Genomic DNA, 19,320 nt, shown 5'->3' on the forward strand with positions numbered 1-19,320 from the left:
CTAAATATTTCTAAACTAATTTCTACCTCTATTATCCAGCCATTACAAAATTCTGATATTCTATGCTTCTATTAATGTTAACAGGAGTTTAAAAACAATTCTAGTCTAGAATATTAGATATCAATGTAAACATGTGCATTAATTTAAGCCAGTAATTAGTTAAATTGCATAGAAACACTTATTTTTGTTATGGCTCTTTCAGTTACAGCTCTTACTGGGTTTGAACATTTAGAACATTGGGGTGTTTTTTTTAACTTGGCAACTTTAAATTCTGTGCACTTCAACATCTAGAATTCTTTAGCCATTCCCCTCAAAAAGGCCCCAAGTTTGAAAAGCTACTGGGGTGGAGTATAGCAAGCAACCTGTGACATTCCAGTTGTCAACAGTGCTTTTCATCTGTTGTTGTTTTTAGTCAAACATGTATGCAACTTCATTTTACCAGTCATACCTTCCAGTTCAGTTATAATTATTTTATTTTCACGGTATCCATTCTTTTAATTTCCTTTGTAGTTTGGAAGATTTGCTAATTTCTGCAGTATCTATGAACAGAGTCACATATCAATACTTTTAATACCTCCCTCTTTCAAGTGCACTTCAAATTGCCTCTCCTCCATCTCAAATTCATATTTTACCAAAGAGTTCGTATCTTTACTGGCTCAGGGCATCTAGTAAATTCCATTTTTTGGATAAGGGTCTTAAGTGCATTACAAAATACCTTTAAATTAATTTTAAAGACTGGCTGCTTCAGACTGAGTCCCCAGACGTGGATTGAACTATAATCTCCCAGAATTATCAAATTCCCAGCGAGAGGAATGCTCTGTAATAAAATAAAAATGCTCAAGCCATATAAGAAGTCTCTTTCTTAATAATGCTTCCTTTGTATTTGCTTCCTTTATATATGCTAATCTGTTCACCCATTAGCAGAATAATACTCCAGTAACTGAACCAAAGTGGGGAGAAACTGACAAATCTATCTATCTATCTATCTATCTATCTATCTATCTATCTATCTATCTATCTATCTATCTATCTATCTATCTATCTATCTGTTACACACACGTACGTACGTACGTATGTATGTATGTATGTACTATTTGTATGTATCCTAGTTGGGAAATGGATGATAGTGTTAACAATTCCTTCATTCTAAAATGTCCTGATCATATAACTTGGAGCAGATTACATGTACAGATCCAGGAAGCCACCACCACTCTGGCATTTGGGTAGATCAGTGGCTTATGTTATGAAGCTACCAATACCGTATATTGAAAAAGCACATCTCGATCTATTTTATAAAAGAATAAACTATTTGAATCAGAAATACTTTCTTACAGTATTTATCATGTTGTTGATCATCAGTAATTCAGTTGTTTCTAATTATTCATGATCTGTTGGGCTACAATTCCCCAGGGCTATCAGTAACTGGGTTTTTTTTAAGTTCTCAACTCAAGCTCATAATACCAGTGAATATCAGGCACTTGTGATGATTTCCTACCTAACATTTTAGGGATCAGTCAAGTTCTATTACATACTGTTACTTGTCATGACTCTCACCAAAGCATATATTGATAAAGAGATACTGGATTAATGAGTTTTGTGCATCAGTGAAAGGCTTATAGCAGGGATTATCTCAAAAATAAAATACATTACATACCCTCCATCTAATGCTGCATGAATTGACATTTTCCATTCTCCTATAACAGTGGTTCTCAACCTGGGGGTCAGGACCCCTTTGGCGGTAGAATGACCGTTTCACAGGGGCTGCCTAAGAAAAGACAAATTCCCATGGTGTTAAGAACTTAAACTATTCTGACACCTTGGAACATATTTTTACAATCTGACTAATTAGACGTTTACAATGGGAATGTCCCTCTGACCTTCCTGCCAATCAGCTTAAAGCTCTGTTGGGAGAATTGGTACTAGACCTATAGTTGGGGGTCACCACAACATGAGGAACTGTATTAAGGGATTATGGCATTAGGTTGAGAACCGCTGCCCTATAGCATGGGTGTCAAATTCTATTTCATTGAGGGCTTGGGAGCCAGGGTGGGCATAGTCAGGAAGGCGTGGTCAGCTTGACATCACTCGTGTTGGGGGCAACTGTGGTGGCCCAAGTGCTCTACCAGCGAAAATGGGCTCCAGAGCTCCATTTTCAGCTGCAACGGCTTCCTGCTGCACTCGGCCAGTGAAAATGGAGCTGGGGTGAGGTGGGCATGACACCATTGCTCTATGGATATCTCAGTTATAGGATTGGGAATCCTCCCATTCCCATATGGTCACAATTCAGTCTGTATAAAAGAGAGTATCCATTACATTCTATACAGACAGTTTTATATAGAAAAGTATGACTACAAATGTTGAATGCAGTTTCTGGAATAGGCACACATATTCTAACAACTGCCTGTTCTACATGCTGGATGCTGAAGCAGTCTGTCCTTCCTTCTCTGATAACTTCCCACCCAGTAACTTGGGATTCTTTACAGTATTTTTATATTGATTTAAAAATTTCAGTATTTGATAAATGAAAATGGAAAATAAAAGTAAAGGTGAACGTTTTTAAAATATCGAAGTAAAAATATTTTAAAAACAGTACAAAAGTATTCCTAGTCAACACCATCTCTATTCATGATTGTTAAAAAGAATTCCTTATATACAGTTTTTATAATAATATTGTCTGTTTCTACATGGACTGGTTGAAAGGGCAAACATAACTGGATTCTTATATTGATGACTCAGTAGCGTAAGTACTTAAATATTTCACAAACGAGTTGATATGTGGAGAAAAAGCATCAGTGCAATTTATAATATAACTCAAGTGTTCGGAAAATAAAAAGTAAACGTTTAGAAAAACATACAAAAACTAAAGGTGATCAAGAAAATCGTCAAAATGTGCTAGACCTACCTAGTTGCTTTAAAGTTCATGGGATTTCTCACAAAAAAGAGCAAGCTACTAAAATTTAAACAACAAAATTTTCAAATTGGGTAAGACAAAAGTAGAAAAAGTTTTTTTCTTAACGCTGAAAAATGTTTTCTGTGTACTCTCACAATCTTTTGCATTTGTACTATGAAATGTAAATAAACAAAAAGGAATATTTTCAGATTTGTACTCTATAGCAAGGATATTTATATATTTTTCCAAAGTGTTTTTGGACTGCTTTTAATTCCTCATTCTGGAAACTATGAATGAAAAAAACCCACTTCTTTTCACCATAAAGGCAAAAGCAATCTGGTTGGTTAATGCTATCAACAACCTAATCCTGAGATAACTCTTTCTCACAGTGACTGTCCTTTTATGTTGACTGGTTAAAGTGTCTCTGATGCATAACAATGTGTTTGGAGACAGAACCCGGCTACAAATTGTTCCGCTGTTCCAGTGTGTAAATATTATACAATGGGAAATCCTTAATCAGTATGCAAATGGGAGCAAATACCAATTGCTTTTTCCAATAGGTAAAGTTTTCCTTCCCACATCTGGCTGTTTGGACTGCAGTTGGCACTAAACTACAATGTACACAGTCCCTTTGACCCTAGGTTCCCCCCCCCCAAATCTTTGTACATTGGTTGATTTACAGAGGTCACTACACTAGATTGGAATCAGGTTAGATGAGGTATACTTTTTTTAAAAAGAAGAGTCTTTCACGTTAAATATGTTTAAAATCTTTGGCTGAACCTGAAGATGTTTTTCAGTGAGTCCACTCTATCTTTTGCTCTGGGGGGAGGGATTCAGAGTTTCCTCCCTCCGTCCACCCCAAGCCCCCTTCCTCCCCTACAATAGATTTACTGCCTCAGTCTGGAAGCAGACATTAAGCCAGGTGCACAGTTCAAATATAGAATACAGCAATTCTCTACAATGCATAATGATTAATTATATTTAATAGAAAGGGTCTGAAATTATTCATGCTTCAACACAAAATCAACTGGAAAGGCCAGATGTTTACAAGACCTCAGAAGTCTATGAGAAGAATGGAAAGCATCCTCAATTACAGAGCAGGGCTGTTCCAAAAGAAGGGACCCCCTATAGCAGTGATGGCGAACCTTTTCCCCCCTCAGGTACCAAAAGAGCATGTGTGCATGCTATTGTGCATGCATGAGTGCCCACACCCATAATTCAATGCCGGGTGAGGGTGAAAACAGCTTCCCCCATTCCCCAGAGGTCTTCTGGTGGGTTCTGTAGGCTTGTGTTTTGCCCTCCCTAGGCTCCAAAAGTTTCCTTGGAGCCAGAGGAGGGTAAAAACTCCCTCCCCCACCCCTCCAGAGGCTCTCTGGAAGCCAAAAACACCCTCCAACAGCATCTGTTAGAGCAAAAAATCAGCTGGCCGACACACACATGCACATTGGAGCTGAGATAGGGCAATGGCTCACATGTCAGCAGATAAGGTTCCGTGTGCCACCTGTTGCACCCATGCCATAGATTCGCCATCACTGCCCTATAGAGACCACTCACTCTTAAGCCCATTCCCATGGCAGCACAACATAGAGCAGGGATGGTGAAAATTTTTTAGTTCACGTGCCAAAGGGGTGTATGTGGGTGTGCTAGCATGCGTTCCCATGTCAGTCCCCCTTCCCTACCATCATGGATATAGAGAGACTGTCTGCAACTTTCCTTAGTTTTTCAGTTTGGGCAGCAGAATCTATCAGGGCAAAGGAGGACTTGAGAACTTAATGCCAAATATCAGACTAATGCAAGATAATGAAAACTACATATAAATATTTCTTGCTTGGAAAAATGTTTTTTTGTATGCACCAAAGACAAATTCCTTGTGTGTCCAATCACAATTGGCCAATAAAGAATTCTATTCTATTCTATGTTTTTTTGTGCAATGAAGCAAATCATTAGTGGCAACTATCTTAGTTGCAATATAGGTTTTGAAGCAACATGAAGGCAAAGACATTTCACATATCACTTAAGAACATATCACTCAACATAAGAACATAAGAAGAGCCATGCTGAATCAGGCCAAAGCTCATCGAGTCCAGCATTCTGTGTCACACAGTGGCCCACCAATTGTACATGGGCATCTTGAACAGAAAGAGAAGGCAAAACCCTCCCTTTCCCTTGACCCTCAACAAATGGTACTCAAGGGGATCCTGCCTGCCTCAACCAACGTAGAGGCGGCACATAGGCATCTGTTTCAATAACCACCGATACACTTGGCATCCATGAATCTGTCTAATCCTGCCTTGAAGCTATCAAGCCTGACAGCTGTCACAACCTCTTCTGGAAGTGAATTCCATAAACCAATGACCCTCTGGGTGAAGAAATATTTCCCTTGATTTGTCCTCGCTTTCTTACCTATGAGCTTTAGGGAATGCCCCCTCGTCCTAGTATTGTGTGATAGAGAAAAGAATTTTTCTCTATCCACCTTTTTTATCCTGTGCATGATTTTATACACTTCGATCAAGTCACCCTTTAAACACCATCTTTCAAGGCTGAAGAGACCAAGGTGTTGCAATCTGGTTTCATAAGGGAGGTGCTCCATTTCTTTGATCTTATGCATTTGATGTCATTTTTTTCTCTAAAGCAGGGGTCTCCAACCTTGGCAACTTTAAGACTTGTGGACTTCTGGGAGTTAAAGTTCACAAGTCTTAAAGTTGTCAAGGTTGGAGACTCCTGCCCTAAAAGACTTCAAAGTATTTTGTTTCCTTACTCCCATTCCTATTTACTTTTGTAGGAACCTATATATTTTAAATGTCTTCAATTGATGTTTAATTATTTGCACATTTAAAAATGTATCCTTTTCACTTATTTGAAACTTTAATAATTATTCAATTGTTGTAATAGGAACACAACATAACACAGTGATATTTAAAAATATTGATCTTTAATTTCAGTAGTTTTCTCCAAAGAAAGGTGTATAATGCTTACTCTGCTAGAACTGAAAATCTACAGATTCTTTAATGTGCCATTATATGATTAAATTCTAGTAATAGTTTTAGCTTAACATTTTAAAAAGGAATAGTTTAATATATATTTTACTTACGAAGTGATATTATGTTTATATTGATCCCTTATGTAAATTAAAAAGAAATGAAGCAAAGATTTCACATCTATGTGAAAATGGATGATTTCAATATATACAGCATACAAAAATGTGAAAAGATACATGAATATTTAATGTGACAGTACTATTTGAAATACATTTTGTACAACATATACAGTTACAAACATGCTTTAAGAAATTATTGAAACACAATATATGATCTAAATTGATTGTAGTGTTAAAATTGCTACAAATGTATCAAGGACTACTTTATGGCAAGATGTACATATTGATAAGTACAGTATATGATCACACAAAGCTTTATCACGTAGTGCATTTCCACTGGTTTAAGTGATTTTTTTAAACGTTCAAATATGCTTGTAAACTTTTTTTTGGTTAATTTTAGTTAATATTTGAGGATTTCCTCTTTCAAAAATAGCCAGATTATCTAACCTGGCTTTGTTGACATACTGCAGCTGAAAATTCTGGAACTGTAGGCCAAGATACTAAGGAGTGCTGGCTTGAGAAATTTTTGAACACAACAGGAATAAAACAAGCTATAGTGAAACAAATTATATAATTGTGACTTTAAGCAGTTATATTGTTTATCACATACTAATTTCATTCTTACATATTTTATAATAAGAGTGTTAGAAGATACATGAGTAAGAGACACTTAATACAGCAAAAGCTTTTTCAAGGACATAATTTGTCTAACATTGCAATGTTTGCTTTCTGGCTACTAGATTGCTATGTTGACTTGCCAAGAAAAGTGCAGGGAGTATACTGCAGGGATGATTCTCCAGTGCTTCCAGATAAGATCTTTTGGTTGATAATTGTTTCTTCCTTCTCAAAGAATCCCCAAGCTCCAGGAATACCTCTTCCAACAGTTTTCTCATATGATTTCTTTATGTTTCTTGATGATGGCTCATGGGACATCTCTGTAGTTTATAACTCTGCCATTATCAAACTGTCATCTGGACTTCTGTGCTTAATTCTTTTTCTCAGCATTTTGAAGAAACTATTTTATAGAGAAAAGAGAACCAGACTGGATTTAAAATTGTCATACTGAGACGGTCCATAAAAATATTATTAACATTAGTTCTGGTCATGGGAGAAAAATGTTTGATTGTCTGTAGAACAGATTCATCACTAAATACCCTACTAAATCATCTATGAAGATTCACAGTCATCCAGGTCATGGTTGTCCCAAAGGTGCTTTTTAAAAGGCAACTGGATCCCCCCCCCCCCATTTCTCATCCAAGAAGTTTCTTCAGTTCAGAAGCTTCTTGAATGAGAAACAAAAGTTGCTTTCTGAAAAAGTACCTTTTGGCATATTCTACCAAATCTGCTTGTTTGGAAATTTTTGGGAAAATATTGTGCTAGAAATAGATGTGAGATTAGATGTTACCCCAGGTGTTTTCATTGTTTTAACATGTGTTTTGCACAACCTTGCATTATGTAGCTTATTGCTGTGTAAAAATATTGCCAAAGAGATAACAATGGTCACTCAATTGTTTTTTCTCTAAAGCAGGGGTCTCCAACCTTGGCAACTTTAAGACTTGTGGACTTCAACTCATCTGGAACGCTAATTCCTATGGGAATATAGAGGAGCTGTGATCCACTTGTTCCTTTGAGCAAGTGATTAAAACATGAGCAAACAGGATACATTTGCCTCCGTATGTTTAGCCAGTAGTTAAATTTGTACTTTAGTCAAACAGAATTTTCTTTTTGTGAATGCTCAAGAGGAGCCTACAAGTCTAGCTGTGCTGAAGTGAGAACCTTGGAAGGGTAATTCTGAATAAACATGTCGACTGCAATGTGTCCAAAAGACTTTGCTTGTTTGTTGGGAAGAAAAGAAGCATTTGGAGCCCTCTGTGATTCTAAGATCTTGTCACTTCTGCTATGACTTAATTTCCTGTCCGTAAAAACCTATACCTCAGATCTATCCTTACAAGAAATATATTCTTTATATATGGTCAGCTAAATTGCCTCTGCCCAATTACATACAACTTTATTCTCCAGTGGGAATCGCATCATTTAATAAAAGAACTGGAAAAAATTGAGAAGATGATTAGAGCACCTTTTTATGCACTGATGTATGGTGCTTAGAATAAATTTTAGTCACCTGAAATTCAGAACCCATTTTAAAACCCAAACAGGAAACCAAAATGGCATTTTTACCTGCATATAGATTCTCCCTTGCCTCTTTTCTGCTATGCTAGGCAGTCTATTGCAGTCAGTTAGAGCTGTATTTCCCAACCTTGGCAACTTGAAGATATTTGGACTTCAACTCCCAGAATTCCCCAGCCAGCATTCGCTGGCTGGGGAATTCTGGGAGTTGAAGTCCAAATATCTTCAAGTTGCCAAGGTTGGAAAACACTGAGTTAGAGGATGGAAAATATGAATGGTCGATATGTTTTTCTATGCCTGCTGAATCTTGTTTCATATGCACTTGTATTATAATATTTCTGAATTATACCACTATTTACTTTATGCATTTTATAAAAAATTATTGACAACTTTCAACCTAGGAGATTCTTGATCTTATACAAAATATACGGTAATAACCTGGCATTATATAATACTAATATTACGAACTCTATGCAAAATGAGGACCCAGATTGTGGGGGCAAAATGCTGGCTCTGTTAAAAAGTGCTATTGCTAACATGTTGTAAGCCGCCCTGAGTCTAAGGAGAAGGGCGGCATAAAAAAAGTGAATTAAACAAACAAACAAACAAATAAAGAAAAACAAAAAAAACCCCACCATTGTACTGTAAAGAATGGTCCGTTGGAATGCATTGGTTTTCCTGTCAAATAAGCATTTTACAGTATGTGCATAAGCATATAGAGAAAATAAAGGATGGCACATACACAGTGGTTTGGTAAAAATATAATTTATTGGCTCTCAGTTCCTTAATAGGGAAATAGAGGGGAATCTATTTACATTAGACTGCAGATCAGGATTTTTAAGACACGTGATAAATCTGCTGTAGTAAAAATGTCTCCCAGTGAAACATCTAAATTCTTAAAATTAGGCCAGTGCAATAACTGAATACATTAGAGCTCAGCTGGGTTTTTTTCTCATTAAATCTTAAATATTTTCCTTAGACAGAGAATGATCAAAGTACACCAAAAAGATGTTCCTTATTATTAAACTAGTCTAAATTAGATTCAGTCTCAATAACTTTTATTGATGTAACATCTTTCTTCCCCACAAAGTCCCATTGCATCCCATTTATTTCTAAGTCATTAATAAGAAATATAGCCCAGAGTACATGAAGTGTCATTGGAAATGGGATACTATAATGGGATAATATAAATATATATTAATTCTCTTAATAACCAACTTTAAACGTAAGTTACTTTTGTATGGCCCTTCCTTTTTGTATTGCTCTTCCTTTTTGATGCCTGACAGTTATACTCAGCTATAACCCAGTCAGTGTGAATGTTGCAATCTGAAAACATCTGGAGTGCTTTAGGCTGGGAAGGGGGAAACTTTGCTGTAATAGCCTTAAGAAATAATAGTACCATCCTAATGGTCAATTTCAAACACAAACAGATTTTGTGAATGTTGCATGTCTACAATACAAATTTAAAAAATGAATTTAAACACTTTAATTAAAAAAATATCTAACCTAGAACTAAGACATTTCCTGATAGTGAGAACAATGAGTAGAATAGCTTGTCTCTAGAACTTATGTGGGTGGAGGCTTCAAGATGAGACTGGACTAGAAGACTTATCCAACTCCTTCCAACTCTATAATTATCTGTTCTAGGTTCTACAAGTAATTCCACATGAAGCTCTCATCTCCTTGTTGCACATGGTTTAGTTATACAGTGGTACCTCTACTTACGAGCTTAATTCGTTCCGTGACCAGTTTCTTAAGTAGAAAAGTTTGTAAGAAGAAGCAATGTTTCTCATAGAAATCAATGCAAAAGCAAATAATGTGTGCAATTGGGGAAATCACAGGGAGGGTAAAGGCCCTGTTTCCTCCCAGGAGATTCCTAGAGGGTCCCCACAGAGGGTTCTCCCTGCCTTTTCCAGTTTTCCCTCCCTTCAATTTTGGAGGTTCAGGTTTGTAAGTGGAAAATGATTCTTGGGAAGAGGCAAAAAAATCTTGAACACCTGGTTCTTATCTAGAAAAGTTTGTAAGTAGAGGCGTTCTTAGGTAGAGGTACCACTGTATCTTGGAGTTTTAATGAGAGAGAATCCAAGGGCTACCAAAACATGGAATGGGACAACTAGCCACAGCCAACTCAACATGGCCAACTTGCCATGGGGCAGCTTAATAATTAAATTTAATTATTTAAAATGATTAAGAAAGTACTTCAATTTTTGTTGTTCATATTTCATTTTATCTCTCCTTTGCATTCTTTCTTTAATTATTCTATTCCACCATTTATTTGAGAGTTACTCTTGTCCCATGGTGAATTGGCCATAGTGAGTTGGCTGTGGAGGTTGGCTGCAGCGAATTGCCCATGGCAAATTAGTTGTGGTGAGTAGACAAGTTGCCTTACACCCACCAAAACAGGGATCAAGCCATAACTAGCTGTAGTTCAAGGGTGGTTTCCTCCCGGTTCGGACCAGATCATCTGAACCATTAGTGACCCACTAGTGATGTGACAATGGCATCATGGATACGGTTCTGTCAGTGCTGGTCTGTGGGCACCACCAACTTTTTAAAAATATTTTTTGGCAATTTTTTCTGTGTTTGGATGGCTTTTCCTCTTCCACTTGAAAACAAAAGCCCTCCAGCCTGTCCACGAGTTAATCCTGAGCTTTCTTTGCTCAGAACACAGCTAACCAGCTCCTCAGCTGTGGTTTGGACTCTATTGAGCTAGTGAATATGTGTGGAAGCAAAAATGCACAATGGGACGCACCTAAACGCAACACAAACCAGTGGCAAAGGTAAGTGGAACCCACCCATGCTTTAGTTATGCATAACTAGTATGTAGAGTCTCAGGCTGCCTTTCACTGGTTTACAACATAGAAAGTTTAGAAATACATTAGAAACATTGACTCTATTAAATCCTTCCTTCAATTGATATACCATATATACAAAGTGATAGTAAAGAGCATGTACTTCTGTTCCCTGCCTCTTGTTACAAGCAAGCAGCTCCATAAATGGAACTAGCTGCAAAATAGCTTTCAGTTTTACAAATAGCTATTTTATAAATGGGTATGTAGGGAGGGGGGGGGTCCACCTAAGTGCATTTTTATCACCCAGGTCTTCCACAGTAACTCACATGCATTATATTTCAGTGCACATTAAAGACTTCAGGGAGTGCTGGATGTGCAGGAAAAAGATGATAGAATCACTTCTGCAGGAATGGCCCAAAGCTTCTCCTTCTATGTACATTCCACAATGTGACTACATTTTATGTGGTGAGTGAACAGACGTAATTCCTTTGGCGAGATATTCTTCTGCTGACACCACCAGTCTCCTAATCTGCCATGAGTTGAATTTAATCCCAAAATAAGCCTAAAATCTAATTGCTTTGTTTGATCGCCTATCATTGAAACTCTAATGACCTAACTAAATTGGATCATGGAAAAAGTAATGGAGAGTGCAGAGGCAGCTTTGAAACATATTTCTTATTCCCATTCTAGGACATATATTGAACAAATATTTATATATGATAAACAATTTTAAAAAATAAGATATGTCATGTTTTACTTTCTTGGGGAAAAAGCTTCCCACTGGGATTTGCTTCGCTACAGAAGATATATCCATTGCCTGCTTTAATCTAAACCAGAGGTCTTAAAATTTGGCAACTGTAAGACTTGTGGACTTCAACTCCCAGAACTCTGGGAGTTGATGTCCATAAGTCTTAAAGTTGCCATGTTTTGGGGACCTCTGAATTCTAAACCCTTATAGTGCATTAGTTAACATGCTATAGAAAAAGTAAATCAATCATCTGATTTGCTTGGGTAAGGCTAGTGAAACATTGATGGCCTAGCATGTTTTGTGATCTCACAGTGATTTTCCCAATGAACAAACCCCTGGACATAGGAGCAGGAACCCGTTCTCAGCTTTCTTCATCATGCACAATACTGGCTGGAGCTGCTGGAAACTGTAGTTCAACAACTTCTGCAGTATCCTAGATTACTTGCTTATTGAACCCATATGATACAAGAAGCATTATCAACCGGGTTTCAATAATCCATACAACTGTTGGATGATACCTTTGAGCTAAAGTTATCTGAATCATTTTGCTGTCATGTGTGGACTCTTAACATCCAAGATCTAGAATCTCATTTCCCTAGATTCTCTAGATCCCTAGAATCCCAGAAAAGAGATTCACTAATTCTGCAATGCAAATAAATAAGGGGGGGAAAAAAACAAATGAACAAACACACCATGTAAAGTCACATATGTACCATTTCTGCTATGCCATTTTCTCCCAACCTAGTGACAGACAGGATTCAAAGGACTAGCTAAATTTAGTGCTTGCTTTTTGTTTGCCTTTAAGTGCCTAGAAAAAGCAAACATTCCTTTAAAGATAACTTAAAGCCTCTTAAAACTACTCAGAGGTGGGTCTTGTTGGTTCTAAAGAGCCTTTAGGAGAAGTGACAGGGATAACAACGCCTGTAATTTTTTAAAAAACTTATTTATTACAGTTAGAGTATCAAAGGCTTGTGTAGTTATATAACAAAAGACGTTTCCAGATGTAAAGTGTTTGACCACATGTTTTATTCATCTGTAAATGGGATGCTTCCTTGAGAAGAGCTTAGCATTCTTTTGATCCTTGCTCTAGTATGTCCTAATTCTATCCTCCTGGACTTTTTGCATTTATATGCTGTCACAGAATGCAGTCCTGCTTCTTTGCACTTTCCATTATTTAAGCTGCAGGACCCCAACTGGGTTCGTGAGTTTAGCCTTATACACTCCTGGAATGCAATCTAAAATTTAAAGTGCTCTCAGGTCCTCATGGCAACAGCTTGCCAGTGACCTCGCTGAACAAAATGCCTCATGAGCAGCTGTCACGGACCACAAAAGGGTTGACACCTAAATCAAATGTGTGTCTAAGTTCTGGGGACTTAAATTAGATATTAAATTTAACTACCGGCTAAATTCATAGCCTTATCCAGATCTCTAGTTTCAGTCTTACTGACATTGTCATAAAATTGAAACTTTGAATAAATGAACATCAGCAAATGTCAGCTTTTCTGGAACTAAAATATGTAATGATCCAGATGTTTCTGAACTTCAAATTTCAACATCCCTCACAATCAGCATAGTGAGTTGGGAGTTGTAGTTTAGCATTGTTTTTGACAATCTAGTATAAGGGTATTAATTAGATGAAGGATTTGCTGTAACAGTACTTCCATTAATATAGTCCATGTGTTGAGGCATTTAAACACTAGAAAAAAACAATTGTAGGAAGTGGATGAAAAGAAGTTCCATCAATATTGTTTTGCATGATCTGCTAAATAACATGTACATGTGTTAAACTGGCATTCAATAGCTAGTGCACTATTAGTTTACTACTTAGCTTGTTAGCACCCAGGTTTCTCCCTTGGTGATTTAAGATTTTAAATATTTTATTTATTTTATTTTATGCCGCCCCTCTCCATGGACTCGAGGTGGCTAGAAATAAAGCTTTTCATTCCAAAATTTGTTTCCAAAACTGGAGAAATAATATACGACAAATACGGAAAACTCCAAATATGACTCTCTGACCAACTAGGCAAAGAAATTTACTTCTGCTTATAATTTTTCATTTAATATCTGTTTAGAAACTTTATTTAATAAGGTTGACTTTTAAAACTGCAGAGATTGTTTGTACTATGTAGCTAGAAATATTGGTTGCTATATTTGTATGGACTGAAGTTAAAGCACGAAACAATTCTGTTCTTTTTTATGACAGTCCTCTCAAGCTAGCATTTCATCTCTACGTGGTTATACATGCATCCTGCTCCAAGCAGACAGAAATAAAACATTTGGATATTTGTCCAATATCCATGTAAAGTAATGATATTATTTAAAAATCTTACAAAATCTTATAAGAACCAATAAAAATTTGTATTTCTGCATCAACAGGAGGTGAGATAGTCATAGTTTCATTGGAAGAGGAAATATTGGCATTTGGTTAGTAGAAAGCTTCAGCAAGACAGCAGGGTTTCAAATGAGTTTCTTTCTCTGTACAGCTTCAGAGAGTGAAATAATTGACAGAGAGCCCAGTGCTACTCAATCATTTGGAACCATGCCCAGGGGTTCACATAAAACAAGTCCTTTTATTGTTCTGTTCCTCCCTTTAGTTTATTCCCATCCCCACCCTACCCCCAGTACTCCCTCTTCCTTACTCTATTTTCAGAGCAAATACAAACACAATGGGAGCAGCCCAAAGGAAATTGTTTGTTCTTTGGGGTCAATCAAATCTCTCTTCTCCCCCAGCCCCGTACACATAAAGTTTTGAAAATGGAAATGTAATTTGTAAAGAGGAATATTCTGGTGACCCACCTAGCCACCCAGCCCTTCCGAATGGCAATATGAGAGGAGCAGTCTTTGATGGCTGCACCCTCATGGCACCCGGTTTCATTACCAAATTGGTGTTGATTGTTCCTTGTCTAAATTTAATCCCAGCCCTGGGAAATACCTCAAGGGAAGGGCACTCTGGAATGAAGAGGCATGCATCTCCTGTGGGAACAGTGATGTCTGTGTAGTTTTCGTCTGTTGGCCAAGTTAGCTGGAAGACAGGAAAGAGAATATTGAGATGTCAGTATTATGATATTAGGATTAATACAAGATAGAAACAACTGTGACTTCATTTTGCTATCAGAAGTGTTTTAGAAGCAACATGGTATATGACTTCTTGTTCCAAGTCCAAAGGCAAATTTCCTGTTAAGATAATAGGCTATCTCTGGCAAAACTCCCCCTTTAAAAGTATGGGGGTGCGTGTGTTTTATGAATACTTGCATATAATAAAACCATTGGTTAAGACTAGTGTAATGCATAAATCCATCAGCTATTTAAAAACATGAGCCAGAAAGCAGCTTATTGTATAATTAATGCCTGGATACACCAAAGTATGTCCCATGGTGTTCAACTCCCACATAATTTGTACATGATGTGTAACTAAAACTTTAAAGAGTAAGCAGTCAGCATAATGCAATGGGATTAGCTGTAGAGGATGCCATGTGTGGCTGAATTGTATTCTTTGGTTTTATTGCATGAATAAGAAAACAACATTGTTTAAAATAAATTCATTTTTTTTTAAAAATAATATAAATGGCTTAAGCCTGCTAATTGTTTTGGCTTAGTTTCTAAACTACAAGCTTTTCCAGGTTGATCCCTTCCCAGAGTGTTAGACTGAAACTCTATTAATCTCAGTCAGTATTCTATCTATGGATGACAGGGGATGGAATCTAATGTATGTTGGAAAGACTGAGAATGGGAAATGTTGGATTATATCCTAAGGCATGAACAGCTTCTCCTCTCAATGCAGTTGGAAAAGCAATGAGCAGGCAGTTGTTCATTCTTTCTGCTTCAGCCCCCTCATAATAATGGTCTGCCTTTTTTTTTTGGTAACACATGCAAAGCATATCTGAACATTTAGGAAGAATGATTAAGAAATGCTGGTGTACCATGAGCCATTGAAAATGGAAAGCAAAATTAATTGCAAAGTGCTAAAAAATCTTGCCTGAAGACAGTATGCCCAGTTTTGCCTGGATGATCATAAACGGCTAACTTCTCCTCCCTCCAGATAATTGTGTAATTAAAATGTTCCTTTATCTTTATATAAATAATTAAACAAATTACGTTTCTCCTAGAAAAACCTTACTTCTTTTGACTACACCATCATGGATTTCTTTTTCTTAGCACTAATATGGAAAGTTTTTGCCATTTCTTTTGATAAATTATTCCTGGGATCTCTTGGTGGTCTTCCTTCCAACAGACTAGCCATATTTAACTTGTTAGCAATTTTTAAATGGCCAACAACAAATGAGGTGTTGCAGCCTGCTGTGCTGTGTTATTGAAAGAAAAGCTTTAATCCAAGTGTAATAGTTTTCCTAAAGTCATTGGACATGTGGTGGGATTCAACTTTTTTTACTACTGGTTTTATGGGCTTGGTTTGATGGGCCTTGTGTGGGTTGATGGATATGACTTGGTGGGCAAAGCAGGGGAAGGACCCTGCAAAATCTTCATTCCCTCCCCACTCTAGGGGAAGGTTACTGCAAAATCCCCATTTCCTCACGATCAGCTGGGACTCGGGAGGCAGAAAATAGATTGGGGCAGGGCCAGTCAGAGGTGGTATTTACCAGTTCTCCGAACAACTCAAAATTTCCGCAACCGATGCTCTGGTACTGGTCAGAACCTGCTGAATCCCACTTCTGCATTAGACATACTGTACTTTCAAGTATGTAAAGATGCATGAACAATTGCTTGAACGTTTTGATAATTTTCTAGGCTTGAAACTAAGCCAAGAGTAATTCTATCACATAATCAAGAATTCTTCAAGTGCTAGCTGGTCTATACAAATAATGTAGCAATTTGATCCAACATCATGTAAGAACAGGGATGTCAAACTCACAACGTCACAGCATCGTCACATATTGGGGACTTTTTTCCTCCTTCACTAAACAGGGCATGAGCGGGGCCAGCATGTGATTCACCTGGCCCGCCAGTCAGGAGTTTGACAGCCCTGCTGTAGAACATGAATCCACACCACATTTGCTGTTCTGGTCCTTGTAGGTTTGCCTGTATCTGCAGGATACGTGAGGCCCTTAAAGAAATAGGTAGAGCTTCTATTGCACTGTTGTGGCTGCCATCCTGAGCCACAATGGCACAGTAGTTAGAGTGCAGCACTGCAGGCTACTTCTGCTGACTGCCAGATGCCTGCAATTTGGCAGTTCAAATCTCACCAGGCTCAAGGTTGACTCATCCTTCCATTCTTCTGAGTTGAGTAAACTGAGGACCCAGATTGTTGGAGGCAGTAAGCTGACCCTGTAAACAGCTTACAGAGGGCTGTAAAGCACTATGAAGCGGTATATGTCTAAGTGCTATTGCTATCTTTCTGGGTGGAGGTTATCACATTCGGAGCCATTGTTATAATACTTCAACTCCCTGACAGGTGCAGTGATATTGGTGACAGATGAATGTTTATTATCTGTAATTATATCTACATTTCCCCCTCAGTCTCCACACACACACACACACACACACACACACACACACACACACACACACATTCGGGGGCACTTTTCTCTCCTCTTACCATTAAGACAGGGGTCCCCAAACTTGCCCCCCCTGCATTAAGAGAACTGTTTTGCTGGATCAGACTATCAAATGACTTAACGGATTGTATGTTCCTTTGAAAAACATTGAAAGGTTTTGTGACGTCCCATAATCATTTACAGCTATTGCTACCTAATATTTCATGGAGCACAGACCACATCTCATCAGATCTATGAAGAACTTTGATCTTAAAAGAAGAACATGCTTTTTCTGTAGAAAAATAAAACAAAGTTGGTTCACCTGCAGTGGAATGCTTTTAATATGTGCATGAAATTGAGGTGGTGATGGTGGCGGTTTAATAATAGTTAAATATCCCTTCCCTGACTCCCAGTTCCAGCATTGTTGCTAGTCCCCCCCCCCCCCCCACTCCTCTTTCAGCCAAAGAGAACTGGAAATGTAAGTTATCACCAGCTGGCATTATAGGAATCGTGTCTCTCTGCAGCCTCAAGGGTGGAACTTCAAACTCTGTTTTAGTCAGAGTTCATGAGACCATGCCAGATTCAGTGATGTAGGATTATTAAACTCCCCTCTGAAAAGTCAATTGACTTGATTTTTTTTTTTTTTTAGTAGCTGGGAAGTCAGCTAGAGGGCTACTGAACTATCAGACAATCCATATATCTGAATCACATTCCCTTTGCTGGTTTTTTAAAAAAATGATTATTGCTTTGTTGAAATGACAGCAATAGAAATCAAGAGAGCGTCCGTGAATTTGAATAAGGAAAAGAGAATGAAATGACAGGCTGAAATCTAAATTACTTCTCACTGTGATAATAATAGGAAGCAGTCCTGGGAGATAGGATCCTACGATACTGTCTGAAGAACATTTTATTTATTTATTTATTTATTTATTTATTTATTTATTTATTTATTTAAGTACGTATTGGTGGTATACAGAGATATAATAACATTTATATACATGATACTAGTAAAAGAGAAAATATTAGGACAGGGGACAGAAGACACTCTAGTGTACTTATGCACAACTCTTAACATTTCCAACTATTTTCTAATCAATATTCGAAAGCTTGCAAAAACATCAGGAACTTTGAATATTAGATTTTGCATGCCGTTAGAGCACTTTTAAATAAAATTAAAATTTATGTATGTCCCCTTAAGGGTTCTGGGAAGAAAATCTCTCTCTCTCTCTCTCTCACACACACACACACTCACTCACTCACTCACTCACTCACTCACTCACTCACTCACTCACTCACTCACACACAAACATAACTAAGATTCATTTTTAAAACCTCAATTTTCATAAGAGAGCAACGGAGCTTAAAGATGAACCGAGGCTTCTAAAGACCCGACCATTTCCAGTATCTAGTGTGAATTAATTTGGATAAAGCCACAAAAATTAACCAGCCTAAGCAAAATCGAACCTCCCGTACTTAAAAGCCCACCAGGCAGGTTACGCGCGCAGGTATCAGCAGCGCCCGAGATGCTCGGGACGATTTCTAAATTTGCCACAGTCCGACGAGCAGAATTGGAGCAGTAGGCACTCTGCCGGAGCGCAGAAGGAGCGCACCGACTACCGCCTCCGCTTATCCTCTCGTGGACCGGGGAGAGCCAGGCGAGAAATGCACCCCCATCCCCAAGTCTTACCTGGCCTCTGTCCGTGGACCAGAAGCAACCCCGTCAGCAGCAAAACCCAACTCAAGAGGAGCTGAGGGAACCTCATGTCGGCGGCTGGGCGCGCGCAACGGGACCCGCTCTTCTAATCCCACTTCTCCGCGGAGCAGCAGCTGGCCAGGAAACGGGTCTGCAGCGGTCTCTGGCGCGGCTCACATTCTCTGAATGACAAGCCTTACCGGGGAACTTCCCCCTGCCGTTCCCAGCAAGGTTAATGACCGCGGGAGGCAAGGCTACTGGTTGGGCACGTTGCGGTCAGTGCCTTCCCTCCCCCCTCTCCACACTCCCGGATCCCCCCCGCGACTCTTCCCTGCCCTGCCTCTTCCTTTTATCACTCCCCCTTGGGTTCCCTAAGCAAACAACAGGAAGGAAAACCTGTGTTGGAACTGGATTTTTTTCCCTCCCCCAGCAACGATCCAAACTTCCTTCCCGATTCAGTCCAGGAAGAATAAATATGTGCGCC

The 19,320-nt window shown here is 38.3% G+C and overlaps 1 protein-coding gene across 1 annotated transcript; it reads right to left on the reverse strand.

The window, feature by feature from the left end:
• Positions 1-5,805: 5,805 nt before the first annotated feature.
• APELA (apelin receptor early endogenous ligand) lies at positions 5,806-19,084 on the reverse strand. Its single transcript, XM_070756575.1, has 3 exons — positions 18,831-19,084; positions 14,587-14,676; positions 5,806-7,002 (listed from the first exon to the last, which is right to left on the reverse strand). Exons 1-2 carry the CDS (start codon positions 18,904-18,906, stop codon positions 14,588-14,590), a joined length of 165 nt encoding a protein of 54 aa, XP_070612676.1. The 5' UTR covers positions 18,907-19,084; the 3' UTR covers positions 5,806-7,002; position 14,587.
• Between the last annotated feature and the right edge of the window lie 236 nt (positions 19,085-19,320).

The sequence above is a fragment of the Erythrolamprus reginae genome, chromosome 7 (assembly GCF_031021105.1).
Source record: "Erythrolamprus reginae isolate rEryReg1 chromosome 7, rEryReg1.hap1, whole genome shotgun sequence".
Taxonomy (NCBI): domain Eukaryota; kingdom Metazoa; phylum Chordata; class Lepidosauria; order Squamata; family Dipsadidae; genus Erythrolamprus; species Erythrolamprus reginae.

What these genes read in the sequence shown, in the direction of transcription:
- APELA (XM_070756575.1), bottom strand. Translation starts at nt 18,906, where the DNA reads ATGAGGTTCCCTCAGCTCCTCTTGAGTTGGGTTTTGCTGCTGACGGGG. An exon ending in GGTCCACGGACAGAGGCCAG is followed by an intron (nt 14,677 to 18,830) that starts GTAAGACTTGGG and finishes CCTGTCTTCCAG; the next exon opens with CTAACTTGGCCAACAGACGA.